Source organism: Varanus komodoensis, unplaced genomic scaffold, assembly GCF_004798865.1.
Source record: "Varanus komodoensis strain SLA01 unplaced genomic scaffold, ASM479886v1 scaffold2, whole genome shotgun sequence".
In the NCBI taxonomy this organism is placed as follows: Eukaryota; Metazoa; Chordata; class Lepidosauria; order Squamata; family Varanidae; genus Varanus; species Varanus komodoensis.
In genome coordinates, this window is record NW_025335568.1 from 20,465,438 (window position 1) to 20,486,125 (window position 20,688).

The 20,688-nt window shown below is 42.7% G+C and overlaps 1 protein-coding gene across 1 annotated transcript in view; it reads right to left on the minus strand.

Moving 5' to 3' along the window:
* The window catches only part of CENPE (centromere protein E), a 50,312-nt gene that overhangs the window by 17,075 nt on the left and 12,549 nt on the right, over positions 1–20,688 (minus strand). The window contains 19 exon segments of the mRNA XM_044428500.1: positions 893–967; positions 1,679–1,888; positions 3,206–3,364; positions 3,611–3,748; positions 4,111–4,284; positions 4,608–4,901; positions 5,147–5,437; positions 5,735–5,941; positions 6,990–7,148; positions 7,293–7,772; positions 10,136–10,444; positions 11,602–11,753; positions 12,556–12,733; positions 13,309–13,427; positions 15,935–16,058; positions 16,283–16,357; positions 18,482–18,637; positions 18,719–18,775; positions 19,910–20,007. Of these exon segments, the coding sequence (XP_044284435.1) occupies positions 893–967; positions 1,679–1,888; positions 3,206–3,364; positions 3,611–3,748; positions 4,111–4,284; positions 4,608–4,901; positions 5,147–5,437; positions 5,735–5,941; positions 6,990–7,148; positions 7,293–7,772; positions 10,136–10,444; positions 11,602–11,753; positions 12,556–12,733; positions 13,309–13,427; positions 15,935–16,058; positions 16,283–16,357; positions 18,482–18,637; positions 18,719–18,775; positions 19,910–20,007 (3,455 nt within the window).

Below are 20,688 nucleotides of genomic sequence, written 5' to 3' on the forward strand. Positions count from 1 at the left end.
AATTAAAATGATATATGATTTAAAAAATAGCTGCTACACTTCAAAACTGATTGACAGCAATTGCTGCAAGATTGCCCTCTTTCCACACTGATCCACAGCAGCCACAAGGCAGTCCCCAAACGGGCACCGAATGAGTGATGCCCTTTGACTGATGCCTTGGTCTTCACTCCGTGAAGCAGCCACTAGTTGTGACAGCCCTGCCTTTGGAGCACAGCTGCTGCCTCTCCGGCCAGGGGCTACGGTCCAGGATTCTGCTTAAGATGCCTCCGTGCTTGAGTAAGACCAAAGCTGCTTATTCAAATGACTGCCTACCACCCCTCCTATGATGAGATCCTCAAGGAAGCTACTTATTACAGTTACCTGCAGATCGAAGCCTGCTCAACTGCCATCCATACTATGGTCCCTCTAACAAACTTAGCAGGCCATGCTAGCCAACACAGCAGTGAAACAGGGCTAACGAGAGGCAAGTCCGGAGTGAGGAAAGCAGCAGGGACCCAATTCCCAGCCCCTGTTCAGAGAATTGTGGGATTCAGTGAAGCATATGGAAGGGGATTTCCCAGTCTGTGCATGCCGTATGTATCAGTATAGTCTCAATGTACCGCAGCTTGGGTTACCTTGGGTCCCAGGGTCAATTCTGGTCCAATGGGATTCCCTAGAGGCAGTTTTTACCTCATTCTAGATGATGAAAATGCCTCTTCTAAAGTTCAGGTATCAGTAAGTAAGAAGTTGTTTTAGCTGCAACTGATTGACATAAGTACTCTAAAACTTTTATCAATAAACATAGTTTGGTAGTACATAAAGCTTACTAAAGTAATATATAAACTATGCAAGCTGCCCAGGATGCCATTTTTTGGTAGAAAGGTGGGACACATATCAAATAAAAACCACATACCGTTATTATTAACAGTTTCGCTTCCAAGTTTTCAGTGCCATCTTGTTGCTCTAGTTTAACATTTGTTTCAGAGAACTGAAAAGACAGAATATGGATAATATGTATAACGTTATCCCAAGATGAACAGATTGTAGGCCAAAACATAGAGAAGAACACAATACCCTAGCCAGCCTAGGCAGGGCGAGGTCCAATGGGAGTTGTGGACCAAAATAAACTTTACTAGATTACAAGACCTTGTCCTAGTAAATGAGTAAAGTCTTGCTGCCTGAGATATACTGCTGAATAGGTTAACTGCCAACTAAGCTGCCCTCTGAATCAAAGGAAGAATTTTGAGGATTTTGTTTTAGAAGTTCCCATTTCTTAAAAACACAACAGCTGCTAACAACAAAAATATCTGCAAAACAAGGATTACAATTCTTAGTTTCTAGTACTCCTGCATGGTACGATTCCTTCCACATAATGTGTTCCACTCTGGAAAGTTTGGGCATATCAACTCGACTCTTTTCCTGTTTAGTTTGAAATATTAGAAACACAGGCAAAATCTCAAGAGCCTGGATCCACTTTGCAATATGGTCAGCCATTAAAAAAGGCCAAGCCTCATCACTGGACTATGGTATTTTTCTAATGCTTTCCAGGAGCATCATGCTAATTGTAGACAAAATTTTCAGTAAAGACACAGTGGATGGTGTGGGATAGAAATCAGGTCGATCCAGACACTGGTCAGCAAGGGGTTTCATACAAAGACAACCCTTACTAGCATTCAGTGCCCTGGAAAATTCCTGATACCTTGGTTGTGGTTTCCTGCCATTTCTCCCGCAGTTGGTCATTTTCCGTTGTTAAATTCTTCATAGCCTGCTGTAGGTCATCTTTCTCTTTTTGCAACAAAGAGTTCTCCTTCACCAGCTGTTTCATGCTCTCTGTCTGGCCTCTCTGTTCAGCCAGCAACTGACTGTTTTCTTCAATTTGTGAGCTTAATTTTTCAGATGACTTTACAACCTAAAAAGCAGAAACAGTACACAAAAAAAATCACTAAATCTTCCCAGGTTTGTATGATCTTTCTCATACATTGCTGGCATGAAGGAGAATATAAACAGACTAATGTATGTTTTCTTAAATAGCTAAATCCTTCCGCTGCCCTTCTTAAACATCTTTAAAGGATTTCAAGTTCTTCTTATTCTCCTTAACTTTTCCTCCCTCCAGCAGACATTTTAAATGTCTGATACAAATAACTCGTATTGCAAAACACTTATTATAGCTATAAAATATATAGATTAAAATTGCACGTGCATGCACATGGGTGCACACACACAAGTGTGGTGTAGTGGTTAAGAGTATGGGACTGACTCAACCAATCTGAGTTCTGGTCCCTGATTAGCCATCAAGCTCACTGGGTGATCACTGGCTCTGAGCCCAACCGGCCTGATAGAGTGGTTGTGAGGATAAGATGAAAAGGAGGACAATTATGTAAGCCGCCTTGATTTCCTTGGAAGGAAAAAAGGCAGAAATATAAAATAAATAAATAAAATCAACATATCTTCAAAATATAAGGAGCTCCATGAGTATATTTTGATTGTAATGGTTGTGCCAGTATATTAAGAACATGTTCCAAAGCTTAAGATAAATATGTCTCCATCTTATAACTTTCTCCTAGTTTCTAGGTATTTAAAACATTTTTATCCCGTCCATTGCAACAAGCCTCAGGGCAGCTTACAAAAAAGTTTAAAGTTTAGACTGCTTTAACGTCTTTAAAAACTTTAAATGAAATGTGCAAAATGGGCATATTCCATTTAAGATTTTAAAACCAGCCAGCACTGGTGTTGCCAATCCTCCATCTTCCAAAGATAAACACTTAACAAATATGTGTTCATATATACTTAGTGGTCAGTGTATTCAGAGAGCCATTACATTAATTGGGCTGGATTGAGGCTAGAGCCTCATTTGGGTATTCTAAATTACTCTTACACCAACCTTTGTGGATGGAAAGTGAGAGCAAGCATGACAGTTGCAGCTGCTGCACCCTTATCCCCTCCCACCCCTATTACCATTTTCATTAGGTGGGAAGAGAAGGAAGAATCCTACAAAATCATCTAAGCTCTGACAAGCTGCTGAAATGAGGTTAGTAAACTCTGGGAAAAACAAAAGCTACCAAGGACACAATCATATACATGTTTAGACAGAGAAGGGCTACACCACTCCCATCAGTTGCCAGCCAACAAGTGTTCAGGGATTTTGACATTTCCAGAGTACCACAAGGTTCTCATCACAGGTTTGCATGCTAAAGTGACAATGGACATATTATAGTAATTTTCTTACCTCTTTTCTTAGTTGTTCAGTTTCTTCTCTATGTTTTCCTTTCAAGTGCTCAAATAACTGCTCCTTTTCAGCCACAAAGCCCTTCTGTATTTCAATTTGCTCTTCAAGATATTTCACTTGTACTAGCAACTTTTCCATTTCTGCTTTAGTATTTTCATCCTTAAAGAAATAATAGGAGTGAGGTCACTAACGGGAAACACAACACAGAATGTTACTTAGCACTTCAGTTGCATTTCCAACAGCCAGACCAAAAAAAGGTAATAATCATGAAATAAAACACTCAGAGGGGAATTATTCTTAAATGACTCTCCTGCTGTGAGCTTTCTTTTATATAAAGCATACAGAGAATGAAGGTGGAACAGTTTGCATACTGAAGTGTTCTTTAAATGCTAAGTATTTTCTTACCTTTTGCTTGAGTGTCTCCTGCACTTTTGAAATCCAAGAATCCTTATCTTTGATTTGCTGTTTCATTTCTTCTACCTTTTCAGTGTATTCTTTAAGAGAATGAGTAGCATGTCGGAGTTGTTCTTGCAGTTCCAAATTCTAAACAAAAAACAAAAACACACACACGGTTAAGCAGCCAATACAGTTTATATTAGTTATAATACAAAATGTATATTTAGAGTATGGGTGGAGAAAGGGGTTCCAGCTTTCTGGGGTTCTCCAGAAGCTACACTGCCTTCCAGGTACCCTACCCACTTCCCTGCATTTGAGCAGTCACCACCCACCCAATTCTAAAAAGATAGAAATGTGTTTCCTAGTACATAGTTATTAGCAGAAAAAGCTTTAAATTAAACTGATGTTTTTACCCTCACAAATGTTCTCCCCAAGATGTTTTCTAAAACTGAATTTAGGTGAAAGAAGCCCCCTATCCATGATAGAGGTTATATATATTAGATTCTTACAGCAGCAACAGTCTTCTCTACAGTCTCGCTTAGACGGTGGATAGACTGGATCATGTTATTCTTCTCATCCTGAAGAGTCAGCAATGAAGTTTCTAGGTTCTCTTTTTCTTTGGTTACAGATCTGAGGTTCTCTGTAGTCTTGTGGAGCTTCTCAACCATCTCTGCTTTCTCTCTCTGTGTGGTCACAATTTATTATTTATTACATTTCTATACCACCCCATAGCTCCCAAGCTCTCTGGGTGGTTAACAATTACTAAAATTACATAAGCAATCAATAGATAATCACCTTAAATAATGATAAAGCCATAAAACATCGTAACAGGACAACAACACAGCAATTATAAGAAGTTAACCCTTAAAACATTATATTAAAACATTATTATAACTATATTAAAAGAACTGGAAAATAAAAGGTGGAAAATACCCAGCGCCTTGACTTGCAGGGAAAAAGCATAATTTGCTGCTCTGACTCAGGCAGCCAGACCTGCCCTGCTTACCTTTAAGGCAGTTTCTTCCTCTAGTCCTTTGAGAGTCTCCATCTCAGTCTGAAGAGCTTCCCACTTCTGCTTCAGGGTATCCCTTTCCTGGATTACGGCTTTCCTCTCTTCTTCACTGTCACCAAGTCTCTGGGCCATTTCCAGCTTCTCTGCCTTTTCAGCTGCTAGTTTTGATTCTTTAGCCTTCAGTTCTTCCTCCAGTTTGTGCTGGGCTTCGCAAAGCTGTTCCTTCATTCTCAGCAACTCCTCCAGCTCCGTCTCCTTGTCTTGCAGCTCTTTCATCTTAAGAGACAGCTTTTAATAAGGAAAAAAATTAGCATCCATCCAACAATACACATGATAGACACAGTGACAAATGCAAGTGCGGACAACTTAAGATTGCTTGTCAGTGCTAGGTTTTTATGTTCCTGGCTGGAACACAGACCAAAGAATCAGAAGGGCCGGGGAAGGAGGGGTGGTTGATATGCTACTTTTTTGGTAGTCATGCAAAATAAAAAAATATACAGAACTTGAGCAGTTAAAAATGAACCCCATTTTACCATTGCCTGGGTCATTTGCATCTCTTTGTTGAACTGATCCTTCTCCATTTGTAGGGTATTCTGTCTTTCCCTCAGACCATCTGTTTCCTGTAGGAGAGCCCTCATTGCTTCTTCATTCTGTTGAAGCTTTTGAGCTAGAGCTGCCTTGTCTACCATCTCTGCTTCAAGTCTAGTCTTGCTGGCTTTTAACTGTTCCTTCAATTGTTCCATTTCACTAAGTATACCCAAGGCTTGTTCTTCCATATAGGTTCTTGTATTCTCTGTTTGCTGGTCTTGAGATGTAGCAGAAAACTATATTTAAAAAAAGGAAATGGGGGAGGTATCAAGCAACATATCCTAAGCATCAATATTCTAACTTAAAAATGTGACAAGTTTCTTTAACCTCTTCTGTTACCAAGTCATTGATTTAAAACTCAAGAAACAAACCATGCACCTCCTTTAATTCCTTCTCAAAAACACAATGAATGACTTGTTCACATGCATTTAAATCAATATCAAAGGACAAATCAGTTGATCACTTTCTCACAAAGACAGACTAAAACTCATTATGTACTAAAACTTCCCTCTGTACAAGTAGTAAGAAGTTACCATTTGATGGTGTTCCAAGCACCGAATCTTCTCCTCTTTTAGGGTTTCCAGTTGTTGCTGGAGCATCATCTTCTCTTGCTCAAGAGATGTAATTTGTTCCTTCATTAACAGGAGCTTGTTTTTTTCTTCCATGGACTCTCTTGCATCTACCTTGGTTTGATTTTGTTCCACACTGACATGTTCCAGCTCTTCTTGCAACTTTGATACCTGCAGAAAATAGAATATAAAGTGATGAGAACATTTCAGAGAAATAAATGGAAAGTGCTCAAAGATAAAAAAATCACAATTTCTAGAGCAGCCTTCCCCAATTTGTTGCCCTCCCAGAGGTTTGACTTCAACTCCCATAATTCCCAGCAAGCACAAAGAGACTGGCCTAAGGAATGTTTTGTTCTATGATGCATTGCAACCTGTCCCAAGCAGTGATGCCCTGCTTTGCTTCAATGGAGCAGGATGCCCAGCACTACTAATACATTTCCCTCCCACAATTCCTGCTCTCCCTGATCACATTGCCTGGGGACTGATGGAAGTTCAACCCACAACTTGCTGAAGGTCACAGGTTCCCTACCCTTGCTCTAGCAGTAGTGTTCCCTAATCTTGTGTGCTCCAGATGATTTGGATTACAATGCCCATCAGCCCTGGTTATGCTGGCCAATGGTCAGGGATTGGCTGGCAATTATGGCAGGTCTGGAGGGCAGCAATTGAGGGACATAAGGAAAGGCCTGATGTTGGTCAGATCAACAGTGCATCTGGTCCAGCATTGTTCAGTCCAGATGCTTATAGGATTCCATAAGCAGGGCATGAGTACAAGAGTACCCTCCTGGCCATGCTCTTCAATACTGGGAATAACATAATCAACAGTACTGTGTCATTCATAGCTATATCCTCCAGAAATTTGTCTAATCCCTCCAGCCTGGTGCCAAGATAATGACATCTCATGTGAATTAATCTGTCCTTTTCTCTGTCCTGAATCTCCCACTCTGCAACTCCATGGGATGACCTTGGGTTCTAATATGAGAAAGAGAACAGTCACTCATTCCCCATGTTTTTCATGCCATGCATAATTCTGCACACCCCTGTCATTTCTCCCCTAACTTGCCTTTTTCTAAGCTAAACAATCTCTGCTACTGTAATCTTTCCTCATAGGAGAGCTGCTCCAGCCCCTTGATAATTTCAGTTGGCTTATTGGTCTGAGGCAGCCTAAAGGAGACAACCCCAAAATTTCCTTTGCCAAATGTGTCTACTATACTTATCTCACCTGCTGCTTCTGTTGATCTACAGTAATCCTCAGAGTTTCTTTAACATCTGAAATCTGCGAGTCTCTCTCTGCCACTGTTGCTTCCAGTTCTTTAATATGATTCTGGTATTGCTTCAGAGACTCATGAGCATTTCTCAGTTCTTCCTGTGCTTCAATGTTCTGTTTTGAGGGCAAGAGAGAGAGCAAAAATATGAATGCCTATGTTACAGCTAACATACTGCTTTGGTGCAGTAGCACTATGAAATTTTCTGCCATGCTCACAACTTTGCCACTCTTTAGCTTTTGCTGCCTGGTTTGGCTTACCATTGACACAGTCTCTTGGATATCTTCCTTGATCTGATCTCTCTCCTGCTCAAGAGCCTCCTGCTTCTGCTTCAGGTCATCTCTTTCCAGGGTCAGCACTCTTACTGCTTCTTCACTTTCTTCAAGTCTCTGAACTAGCGCTAACTTCTCTGTCTCCCTGGCCTCAGTTTTAGCCTCCCAGGCCTTCAGCTGCTCGTTGAGCTGCTCCATTTTGCTCAGCTTCTGGTGGGCTTCGCCAAGTTGTTCATTCAGACTGAAAAGCTTCTCTTGCTCCTGGATCAGCATCCTTACTTTTTCCTCACTTTCTTCAAGTCTCTGAGCTAGCACTAACTTCTCTGTCTCCCCGGCCTCAATTTTAGCCTCCCAGGCCTTCAGCTGCTCATTGAGCTGTTCCATTTTGCTCAGCTTCTGGTGGGCTTCGCCAAGTTGTTCATTCAGACTGAGAAGCTTCTCTTGCTGTTCTTCCATCTTGCTGGAAAGCTTCAATTAATGGGAAAATGAGCAAATAAATGTTATTTTACTCATATTTTTAAAACTAACTTAGAAATATCAAGTTTCAAAATCTCATCATCCCCAGGGTTTTTATGTAGTCCTAGAAATGACCTGCTCGTGAACCATAAGGACTCCCATTTTCTCCTACAAACTGTGTTCCTAGACCACTGGCAGATGAATATGCATCTCCAGCTAAGTTATACAATGTTTGAATATTATATTACCCACTGAACTGTAACACAAGGAATTCTGCTGGGGAAGTACAGAATTCAGGGTCAAGGCAGGGAGTATAGTAATTATGAAGAGTGCAGCTCTTCTCTTCTGGGTGGGGCCACCCCATTTTATAGGGGCAGGGGCTGTTTAAACCTTGCTTGCTCAGCCACATCCTTCACTAACAAGTCCCCCATCCCAACCCTAGTGCAATAGTTAAAGAAATCCTCCACTGGCTTCTTTTCACAACTGGGGCAGGGAGGCAGGTTATGGGGCTATTTTGCATGGAAAGCAGCTGGGAAACAAACAAATCACCTGTACTCAATGATCAGGGACTCATGGCTTACTTTAAAGTAAACAACTCAAAACCTTATGTCAGTACAACTAGGGGTTCAATGAATTTTTTGTGGGGCTTCAGAAGCCACAAGTTCCAGTGTGGTGCAGTAGTTGGACTGGGACTTGGAAGATGTGGGTTCAAGTTCCCACTTGACTATGAAGCTAACTGGATGACTGTGAGCCAGCCACTCACTCTCAGCCTCATCTGCCTTACAGGATTCTGGTGAAGAGGGCTGGGTAAGCCACCTTAGATTCCTCAAGAGAAGGAAAAAAAGTAGGATCTAAATCCCATAAATAAATGGCTTTGGCAGAGTGGGTTTCAAGTATTTTATAGGCCTGAAAATGTACTTGCTTTGAACCAAAGACAGTTTTGCACAAAGAAATAGGCACATAAATGAAATCACACAGTTTCATGCTATTCCAGCAGAACATTTTTGTGGGAAGGAAATAGGTGAAAAGTAGTTTTCCGAAAAATTTCTGAGGGAAGACAATTTCCTGATCAATAATAATGGATTTTCTTGAGCTTCATGTTGTTCTGGAATCTCATTCCAGGAAGCAAGGGTGGAGAGAAGACTAATTCCTCTAACCCAAGGAGTATCAAAACTCTTTGACTGAGGGTCAAATTCAGCTTCAACTGAAGAAGCTCCTGTGGGTGGGAAGTGCATTCCAGGGTGGACAGGGCCAAATGCAGATGAAGTAGGACCAAAAGTTAACCCAGGAGCAGCTAATCAAACATATTCCACTCTAGAAGGGCAGAGTCACCACTGAAGAGGCAGGAAGCAAGGGGCTTTGCTTTTGTCCTGTCTCACTAAGCAAGAGTAATTGATTTATTACATTTGGATGATCCCCTATAGACCATAAGGCTCTCTGTGCAGCTTGCAGCAAAGACAAGATACAAAATAAAATAAACAAAGATTTACAATAGCAAAAATACAAAATATAAATATAGTACTATACTCATAAGCAAATACAAAATCAAATACAGAATTAACAGCAGAGTGATCCAAAAACAAAGTTGCTTAATACAATAATATTTGTAATGTTACATAATGAAATACAACTAACTCCCCCACTCAAAGCCCCATACACACTAGTGCAGATTGCCTAAGAAAACACAGTCAACACAACCCCACCTCAGCATTTGCCCTGCACCACAACACAGCAGGAGGAGGCCGGGTCTTCAGGGCTCTACCGAGAGGGCAGACCTGGAACAGCATAGCTCCTATTCAGCTGTCTCTCCCCTCCCTGGAGGCACCAGCACACCTCCCACAAACATGATGCTGGGATGCAGTGAGTGGGATGCGGGGACATGGGCAGGCAGATGGTGCTTTTGAGTAATCTCCAAGCTCATCGCAGAGATCTTACCCTTTCATGTTGGTTTAAGACTGCTAGACTATGGGTGGTTCAGGTTGAGGTGGATTTGGACCCCTGGATGGCCAGATTGAGCCTGTGGTTCAAAACTGCTGTCTGCAGTTGGACCCTGATGTGGTTCAAAAGTCCTCAGGTACCATTCAAACGATCAACACCCTAGTCTTGAGCAACTGCTCAAGCGTTAAATTCTGTATCTACCTGCTCAGCTGAGAATGGCTAGGCAGTGGCTGCTGTGCCCTCTTTATAAGCACTTACTTAAATGTCAGGCCTGGCCTCAATATAAGTAGCCATGAGCATGGGGGCTGTACTAGGGAACATTCCCAGAATGAACCCTTGATTAGCATGAAGAACCATTTGCAGTAAAACTAACCTTCAAGGGGCTCCACACCATCAGCTGCTGTATTAAAAACAGCCACAGAGAATAAAGGACTCACCTCTTGGGTCATTTCACTGATGCTTACATTTAGCTTGAGATTTTCATCTGACTGAACATCTACTTGGCCTTCCACCTGTTTGCTTTCCTCTTCTGCAATCAAGGATTTCTGACCCTGTTTGTTATTCTGGTACTTCAGCTCCTGAAAAGTTATCATGTTTTCCCTTATTGCTTCAACATTTGTAAGATCCTCTTTGGATTTTAGTGCATCATTCACTTCGCAGAGCACTCTCTCCTTCTCAGCTATTTGAGAAAGCAAGCTGTCTCGTTCTGAGGTCAGTGATGCAATCATCTCCGATTTTTCAAGTATCTGTCACATGTACAAATGATCCATATTTAAAAAGAGCATAGGTGTGAGAAAGTGATCATCTCAGGTACAATTTATAAGGTGCATTTCAGCTGAAGAAAGAATATGGGTTTAGCTTTTCAGACTTGTTTTATCTGCTGTGCACTAGAAGTGAAGTGAAAAACCAAGTATCTTTACTGTTCATTGGACTGTGGCTCCAATCTTCTCCACAAACAAACAAAAATCCTTAGCGCATTCTTCCCTACACTCAAGCCCTGCAGATGTGTCAGACCACAACTCTCATCATCCCCAGGGTACCGGGAGTTGTAGTCCGCAATCTGGAAGGCCCTGAGTGGGGGAAGCTGTCTTAGAGCAGAAACTTACACAGCAGTATCTTATTCAGACCTGGAAACAACCCTGAAATGGACACTCAGTTGAGAAAACAGTAACTGCCCCAGCAAAAGTTGAACAGCAGGTTGTTTGATCACAAGTCTACCCAGTTTAAATAAATCACTACCAGCCTCCCTTTCCTTCTCACAAATATTGGATACTTCATTTTTGGCACCTTTGAGCACCAAAAATGATTGCCTTGGTATTTGGATGTCACCCAGGAAAAAGAGCAGAATGTTCTAAACATGAATGGCAGTATAGGAGGACATTACTGGGTGATACAAGCAATCACCATTTTAATGGAATGTGCAGTACCAGAGCTGCTTCCTACATCTGTAAGTGCTATTTTCCAATTCAAACATTCTGTACTAGCTGTTTTTCAAACCAGCAGAGAAAGCTGATGACATTAATTACATCTCAAAAAGCAAGCATTTATTTCAGAAAATGAGACATCTTCTAGAACAGGGATGTCAAACCTCTTTCAGATTGTGGGTTATGTTAACTTCAGGGATGCTCATGGGGAAGGCAGTTCGGTAGTGAGCAGGGCTGAAGCAATAAAAGGGTGCAAGTCAATGTGTAAAAAATATTGTCTTATTTTGCTTAAAGCCTTTAGATGGATTGTAGAATAGGGAAAACGTGCGAAAGCCACCAAAATAATAATAATCAGCAGCAGCTGCGGCCGCCATAACAGCTAGGATCAGATTAGGCATGGGGAATTTCAAGCCAGGGGGCCCATTGCAGAAATCCACAACATGAAAAACAGCTTCCGATTACCAAGATTATATTTTTACCTCTTTCTGGAAGCTTTCAAGGTCATGTCCTGTGGCAGCTTCTGATAATGCAGCTACTTCTTTTCTTAAAGCTGCATTTTCTTCCAGAGTTTTATTAAGTTCATTCTTAAAATCCTCATTTTTTCTTTCCAATTCCATACAGGACAACAAGTCTAAGGAAAAAAGTTTAAGCCTTCAGTGGATAAAATTGAGCATTTATATGTAAGCCTTCATATGTATCTGCTGGCACAAAATGCCCCATTAAGGTACGTGCCCTTTCCACCAGTTTATAGTGTGGTTCCTATCAAATGAACTACCTCAACAGGGCTACCCCCTTTTCTCCATCACTGAAACTTAATTCTTTACAATCAAGGGGCACAGCATACAACTGTCTGCCTACTTGTCTTCCTTCCTGAGCCATCCTTTAAAACCTCTGACACTTTCTACCTCCATGACCTCTAATTCTCTAACCATGTGTACATTTCCTAAGGAGCCAGAGTAAAATGTTGTCTCCATTTTGATAATTCCATGCAGCTACTGAAAGCCAGATTTCTCCTCTAGGGATTTTCACACTGAAGCACAGAGCCTCCAAGGTAAAGGCATTGAACCTCTCAGAGGCCAAGAGCCAAATTCAATTTCAGGAAAACTCAGGAGTTGCATTCTAGTGGTGGAAGAATAGCATTCCTCAATTATCAGACTGAGCAGGCACTTCTGATCTGGGTCTCATGTCTTGGTGGTGGATTGCGGTTTAACCCATGAATGATCCTGCGTGGCAGAAACCAGAAGGATGAGCCCCACCCTTCTGGTTCCTGTAAGCAGCTTAACTGATGCCTTGTTCAGCCCCTAAGCAACCCATTGGTCTACAACTGTATGACATAATCTTTGATCATGTCTTCACAAATCCTGGGTTAATTTACCCACAACTGCTACCAAGTGCTGCTCTAATATAGAGAAAGGAGATATTTGTACCAGTACCTTTTGGAGCTTTACCCTCCAAGAGTGACATCAGCTTTGAATTTTCCTGGAAGTAGTACTGCAGTTCCTTTTGCAGGTCTGATTGCATTTTCTTGTACGTGATTTTTCCAGCTTCTAACTGGCTTCTATAACACTCAACCTCTTTTTCCATTTGGCTGTAAGTATCTGACAGCTGGCTCTATATGAGAACAGATTAACTTATGGTTACCCTGTCCATTTAACATGTTAGAACAATGTGCAGTAGACAGGAGCTTGTGTGAAAACAGATGATACAGTGATACCATTCTCTTCAAGCTTGTATTAGCACCATTAAGAACAGAAGACAACTTTGCTGGATCAGGCCAAGGGTGCATCTAGTCTGGCATTCCATTACACACTGGCCGGCCAGCCAGCTGTGCGAGACGCACAGGTGCAAGACATGAGTGAAAGACCATCCTCCAGCTCATGTTCCAGGTAACTCCACCCCAGAGCTCTCACCAGAAAACCAGCATAATTCACCAGAGAAGATCCTAAACCAGTGTCCCCAAACTGCCTGCTTATATTTTATATATGTCTGCTTGCCATAGACATCCACAAAAGTGATATCTGTTTAGACAAATTTTACCTGCCATTCTCTGAAGAGGACTAAACCCCCACTTCTTCCCAAGTTGTGGGCTTCTCAGGGTTGTTCTCCGAATACAAAGCAAGCAGGTACAGCAGTACTCAGAACTGCTCCGTGCGCATCCATTAAGGGCCACTAAAAATTAAACTTACCACTTTCTCTTTTAGTGCAAGGTTTTCACTCCTGAGGAATGAAGATTCCTTCTTAGCATCCAGAGCTATTGTTTCAGCATCCCTGAGAGATTGTTTCATTTGCTGCATTTCATTCAGGCCTTTATTTGAGGTTTGCTGCAAGAATGACAAGGACAGCATGGTAGATTTACCTATAAGAACTCCAGGAAATGAAGGATGAATAGCTAATTACGCTTCTGTGAATATTGCAAGCCTCTGACCTAATCTTGTAGAACAATCCATGGATCTCCTAGACAAGTGATAGTGAACCTTTTAGAGACCGAGTGCCCAAACTGCAACCCAAAACCCACTTATTTATCGCAAAGTGCCAACACTGCAATAAAACCTGAAAACTGAGGTTTTGCTTTAGAAAAAACACCTCACAGCCAGTCCAAGCAAATATATAGAGTGGTACCTTGGCGCACGAACGCCTTGATTCACGAACAAGTTGGGTCACAAACAAAAATTTCTGAAAAACTTTGACTTGGGTTGCAAACACCACTTTGGGTGGCGACCAAGATGCAGCCATCTCCCCTCCCCCCCCAGTGGGGAGATGGCCACAATTGCAGTTCCGTTTGTGCAGGGAAGGTGTGGGTGATCAGAGGCGCGTTGCTGCAGGAAAGACGGGAGCAGCAAAGCAGAGCCGCGGGGCAGATGGCCGAAATTCTGCCTGTCTTTCCTGCAGGAGCGCACCTCTGATCAGGCACGCCTTCTTTGCACAAATGGAACTGCGATCGCGGCCTTCTCCCCACCCTCAGCACACCGTTTGCGCCCATCCCTCCCTCCCCCAGTGCGCCTGCGATCACGCTTGTCTCTCCTCCCCACCCCAAGTGCGTTGGGATGACGGGTGCGTGCAGGGATGACAGGATCAATTTCGGTCATGCTGGGGGGCGGGGAGATGGTTGCGCTTGTGCTTGGGGTGGGGGAGGGGGGAGATGGCCGCAATCGCACCTGTCTTTCCTGCACAAGTGCAATCGCGATCTCAGCCATCTCCACCCCCAGAACGATTGTGCCCGTCTTGACCCCCCCAGCACACCCGCATTTGCGCCTGTTTCTCCCCCCCCAGTGCGCCCGTGTTCGCGCCTGTCTCTCCCCCTCCCCAGCGAGCCGGGATGACAGGTGTGTGCAGGGGTGACAGGCGCAATCACGGTTGTGCTGGGGGCGGCGGCGGGGAGATGGCCTGCTTGGGGTTGGGGAGGGGGGAGACGGCTGCGATCTTTGTTGTCGTCACTTTGCTTCACATTTTTCTGATTTAAAAAATGGTTACAGAACAGATTAACCTTATTTACATTGAACCTTATGGGGAAATTTAACTTGGCTTATGACCAATTTGGGTCACGACCAGAGTCCTGGAACAGATTAAGTTCGTGAGCCAAGGTACCACTGTATATATCCTTGGCAGCACATTCACTGGCCATGTGAAAGCTTGGACAAGTGGCAGCTAATGAGTTGTGGCTCATGACGTCATCGCCTGGCGCCCCTACTCCTTTCCGAGCACGTGCCTGGCCCCTATATGCGCTGTTATCCAATGCTCGGCTGCTGGGGTGATACTGGGGTGACTTGGTGCGTGTGCCAGCAGAGCGCTCTGTGTGCCCGCTGTGGCACACGTGCCATAGGTTCGCCACCACTGTCCTAGACTAAGTTTCATTTCCAAGATAACCACACACAGAATTGTCTGGGCTGTTCCAGGCTGTGATCATGGCAATTTGAACAGGAGGGATGGGGCCCTCTAAATGTTACTGGATTATAACCCCCATCATCCCTGGCCACGCTGATGGGAGTTTTAGTCCAGCATCATTAGCATCTGGAGGCTACACATCTACAGATTCCCTCAACCTGTACAGGTTTACCAACTGGACGATGGGTGGTCATTATGTTGGATGATAATACAATAATTCCTTCCACTTCTGTCAACTAGCTATGCTGGCTGGGGATGATGGGAGCCAGATTCCAACAACAGACTTTAAGCTGGGGGGCAGAGGATTAAAAACCAGGTTCATGTATCATGAAACCATGCACTTTCCCCCAAAAATGCACTACTGCCCACTGCTAATTATTTTACGCACTCCACACTCACTAGGGAAAAGTTCAAAGGGCTGGCAGGCTTTGCCAGTGCCCACTTGTATGTCACACCCATGGACCTTCTCTAGGGGATGATACAGCATTTTCTAAGACTCAGGGGTACAGATACTCTTTCAGCTAGAAGCCACATTCTAGAGTGGCATTCCAGTCAAAGCAGGGCTCAGCCTAAAAAGTTATATTTTATCATTTATTTGGGATATTTCTAGCCCGTCTAATCACTTTCTTCTCTGGATGGCTCACAGCAAAATCTATAAATACAGCAATCATAATGCTCTTGTTGCATTAGAAGCATTTCAACCTTTCAGAATGTGCACAAACAGCACAAGCACTAAGAAACTGCCAAATGATTTGAGGCTGGGGGAAGGGAGATGCTTATCTGGGGCACTTGATTTGGTCCTCCAAGTAGGCTGGATTGTCCCCTTGAGATTGAGGCAACTGATTCAAGTTCAATCTCATTGTGAGTAATGGTGCTAAAACACCAATACATAACCATTAGCTGAGTGAACTTCCAAACAATAATTGGAGCTTACTATTGAGAAGGAAAGATCTGCTTTCTCATTTTCCATCTTCAACTCATTGACCTGATTTTCCAGCATCTCAATCTCCTTCTCTTGTTTTTTGATCAGCTCAGCTTTTGTGTTTATTTCCTCCTAAAAAGCATAGGCAAAGAACATAACAAGTGCAGGATGAAATAGATTAAGGTTCTTTTTTTTAAATTTCCAGCTTACTGATATATTAAGAGCCATGTACGGCTGCATGACACTGGTAGAACCAGCCCAGGCACTAGAGATCAGTTAGAGATAGATATCCATGTTAGCCTGTACCAACTGCATGCAAGGCTGCCAACCACCACCTCTAACCACCACCAGCTCACCTGAAGATCCTGATTGTAAACTTCAGCATTTGTAATTATAGCCTTTAAGCTGGAAATTTCATGTGTTAGTTGCATCTGTGGAGCAATCGAAGCAAAATTGCACAGGCAAGTTAGAAGGCACTGTTTAGCAGCTATTACCCACCACAAACATAAGCAGGCTTTGCATTAAAGTTGCCCTTCAGAACTGGTGAATTTTAAATAAGTTGATACTGCAGTGTGATTATCCTCTTACACTGTAAAAGGTCCTAGAAAAATTAAATCTCAACATTGGGTTATTACTTTTCAGACCTTCAGAAGAGTAGGGAACAATGTGAATATACAACAAATGCTGCTCACAAGAGTTTTTGCATATTCTCTCAAGTATGTATAAGTTGTGGAAACCCTGAAGCATTGGCTTCCCAATTACCTTCCATAACGCAATTCAAGGAACCATAGGTTCCCTGATAGTGCTTCTTTCCAGGTCCTAACTAGACATAGGCTTATATTAATCAAGATTGCCCTATTATGTGACTTTAGATCTCATGAGCCATATTTCATCTGTGGACAGGGCCAAAGCAGAGTAGTTAGGACTAAATAAATTTTGCAACCACTCAATTCTTTGCAAGATATTTTAAGGATAATTTCCTTTAAATACATTCATCACAGGTAGGAACAACAAAAGCTTGAAGACCAGATGCAAAATGCTCACAATGGGAGGACTTTAGTAAGACTTAGCAAGAGCGAAATATCAGGAAAACTGAAACATGGATTTCGCTCGTGAATGAGGCCAGGCTCACAGTTTGGATGTGCTATTAGGTATTTTCAACACTTTAATGTTGCTTTTCTGAAAAGAGAGTCAATGTGGTAGAACACAAAAATACTGTGCAGGAAAGATTTAAAATTCTGGCCAGATTTTTTAATGGCTGAATCATTGTTTTAATGTCATGGTGCTAAGCCACTTTGAAGGTTCTTTGTATGGAAGGTATGAGGTATAAAATGTGTTCATAAAATCTTTAGATGTCTGCTGAAATAGAAGATAATCATCATTGCTTGCTGAAGGGCAAGGGTGATGGGGCCAGGTGGACATCTTGACAAGGTTCTCCATTGACTGTACACCACCAGAGGATATTGTATCCCACATGCTGTACTTCAGAAGGTGGAAGAAACCCAAAACAGGGTCTCCCTAGACCACCTTTCACCAACCTGGCTCCCTCTAATATGTTCAACTACAACTCCCACCTGACAATGCGTGAGGAATTCAGTTCCAAGGAATCTGTCAGATCTTCTCAGCTCAGCTCTTCAAACTCCAGCCTGTTTTCTGTCTGCCCGAGCTCTAATTTGCACCAAGCATTCACACAGGCATCCAGCAGGAAGCAAGTCCAACTGTTGCATATTCCCCATCACAGCTGCTCAGGTATACCTAGTGGTGCCAGTTTGCACACATGATGCCTGGGTGTGCTGCGCAAGCAGAGTTCTGCTTCCGCCCATGTGACCTGAGGGCTTTGCCTATGTGCTTCCCAGATGATTAACTGTGCACTCACTGGGGTCTGCTAGCATTCTAAAGTGTTCCTAGACTTGGTCTTGGCTCAGTTCACTTCCTAGGTCAGGGCTGACTGTGGGAAAGAAGTCCAGTGAGCTAAGAGCCAGATTCCAGGAGGATCTTTGCATCACTTTTCCCACCATCCCAGTGGCTGACTGGGAATCATGAAAGTTGCAGTTTAACACATCTGGAGTGGAAGGTTGAAGCATGTGATCACCTTATTAAACCTATTGTTGTCAGTGGAGGCACAGCTGATCTGCTGCAAAGAACTCCTTTCAGCAGCTAAGGCTGGTACATCAGTTGCCCATCCCATCTTCCTCAAAGCAGAGCCTGGCCTCAGTGATGGAGGATGGCTGAAACCCGTGTGTTCCTTCTAGCCTCCACTGGATACTGGTAATCCCTGAGTTTGGAGGATTATGGGCAGCCACTCTGGTTTGTTCTGTTACTCTTTCAGAGTCATTTTACAGCTTTTGCTTTTTAAATACAGAGTATTTGAGTCTTTATTGTATTTTGAGAAACTATCATGAAGTGCCTACACAGCTTCTGCTATTGAGTGATATAGAAATTAAACAGTTTATGTTTTGCTACTGTGGTAATGGTTTTGCCAGCCACAGTGGAAGTAGTAGAACTGAATGGTGATGTGTTTTCATGCATGCACACACAAAACACCCTCTCCTTACCTCCTGCTCTTTTGCAGTCTCTTTTTCAAGAGCCACAAACTCATATGTTGACATTTTCTCTTTGAGTTCCCTAAGCTCACAAACCAGCTGTTCCTTTTCCAACTGCAGACGTTCTAGTTGTGCCCTTGTGGCTTGCTGTTCACTAACAGCCATGGCCTAGACAAGAAAGGGAAGGAGATTAAGGAGCGTAATCCTCACTTTAGATCACATTCCCTGAAGAATATTGAATGCACATACCCTTTCTTCAGCAAGAGTTTCACAAAGCTGAACAGACTCTTCAAAACCTTTATGAATCTAGAACAGAAACACTGAAGTGAGCTTCCGAATTATTTCTTTGTTCCTAGTTCAACTTCCCTCTCAGTCCCCAGCAGGTGCCTATTCATATAGCAATACTTTGGTAGCTTAAAAGGTGAAGTTGCCCAAAGTACAGATGGAAGCAACATAAACTTTGCCATGTTGTCAAACTGCAGCTCCCATCAGCCCTTCTGGTTCAGACTAATGGGCTCCGTAGTCCAATATCACCTCACCAACAACCATTATAATTGAGGGAAAGGAAGAAGAGAGTTGGATGTCATTTAAATATTTAGGTTTCCGCTGCTTGGTCAAAATTGCTAGCATTTCAGAGAGAGGCTTTGGAAAGAATTGGGGAAACAGGATTGTCACAGAAAAGGCAAGCTTTACAGGTGCTCAGACTCCTTCCTTGTTACATTTCTGTACTGTCCAACAGGCAAAAGTTTACAGTTGTGAAACTAAACCAACAAAATACACAAATGAACATACACACTACAACAAAACCACTAAGTAATATCAGGATAACTAAATCATTATTAACAATCACCAGAAGCCAGCAGTGAAATTAATAACCAGAGCAGTAGATCAAAGATTAAATGCTAGCTATAAAATGAAGTTCTTAAATTGCCATCTAAATGCTTATAATGGTAACAGAAGGGGCTTCCAGGGAAGGGCATTCCACAGAGGGGGCCCACCCCTGTTGTTCTCTCTCAGGAAAAAACTGAATAGGGAAAAATGGCTGTTTCTCCCCATTTAAAAGTAATGTAAACTGTGGTAATTTAGCCACACTGCTTGGTTACATTAACTACTACAGGAAAATTAGTAATCCATAGCAGCATAAACTGTAAAGAGGAGAAACTCTTCTTTCTGTGGAAGACATGCAAGGGTGAGACTCCCTCAGTTTTGCCCCAGAAGGGTCTTTATTTGTAGTGGGGAAGGCAAGACACAGATGGGAAAAATGAGCCATCCACCGTGAAAGGCCCAGAGTGGGTAGCCTTCCCCATCCCGCAATGCCTTTTGATTTGGACCACAAAACATCCTTTTTGGTCAACATCCCAGTAAAAGATGCTCTGGGGGCAAAGAGCAACAACCATTCATATCCCCTATTTTGCCTCCTGACCCATCTCTACAACTTACAAAATTTATTTCAGATCCTGGGACCCGCTCTTCTTCAGGGACTGCAGCACGGACTGTCACGCATTGATCGTCATATTCAGAGAATTCTGAAGATACAGCTGAAAATTAAACATTTTACAAAAATAGACAAACAAAAAGAGCTTTAAGTACGGATCTTGAGAAAAACAGAAAAGGTACAGAAACAGAAGGTGACTGGGCTTCAATTAACTTGGGATTGTCTGGAGACTAGGGCCAGAATTGGGCTTCAGGTGTAAATAAATGACAGTTTAACATGTCACACTGGCCAAGAGCCCTCCTGTGTTTCTCTGATCCCGCTTCAGATCGAACTGATAAATTCAATATCATAACTGGCATAAGCTGAAACACTCCCTTCAGAGCAGGCATTTTGCTATCTGTTTAAAGATCCACATATCTTGGACACTGCAAAGAAGATATATTCTGAAAATCCTCACTTAGCCCAACCTACACATCACTTGTGTTGTAACCCCCCTCATAATCAAGCACGTAGCCAGGGCATAGCTCATCACGAGTAAAAAGCATGATCAGGGTGTCCTGTTCGCATGAGAACAAGTACACGAACACGGATGTGCACGCTACGCAAAGCTGACGACAAAGCAGGCTACGCTCCAGCATTACCAGTATCACCGCAGACGTTATGCCCTTGTACCCACGCTTGCTTGCTTTGGCATGATAAATGTGCAAAATGTGCTCTCCCCTATTGTTTCTCTGTTGTTCCCCTATGGTTCGCTGTCATTCAAGCATAAGTGTAAAAGAGTATA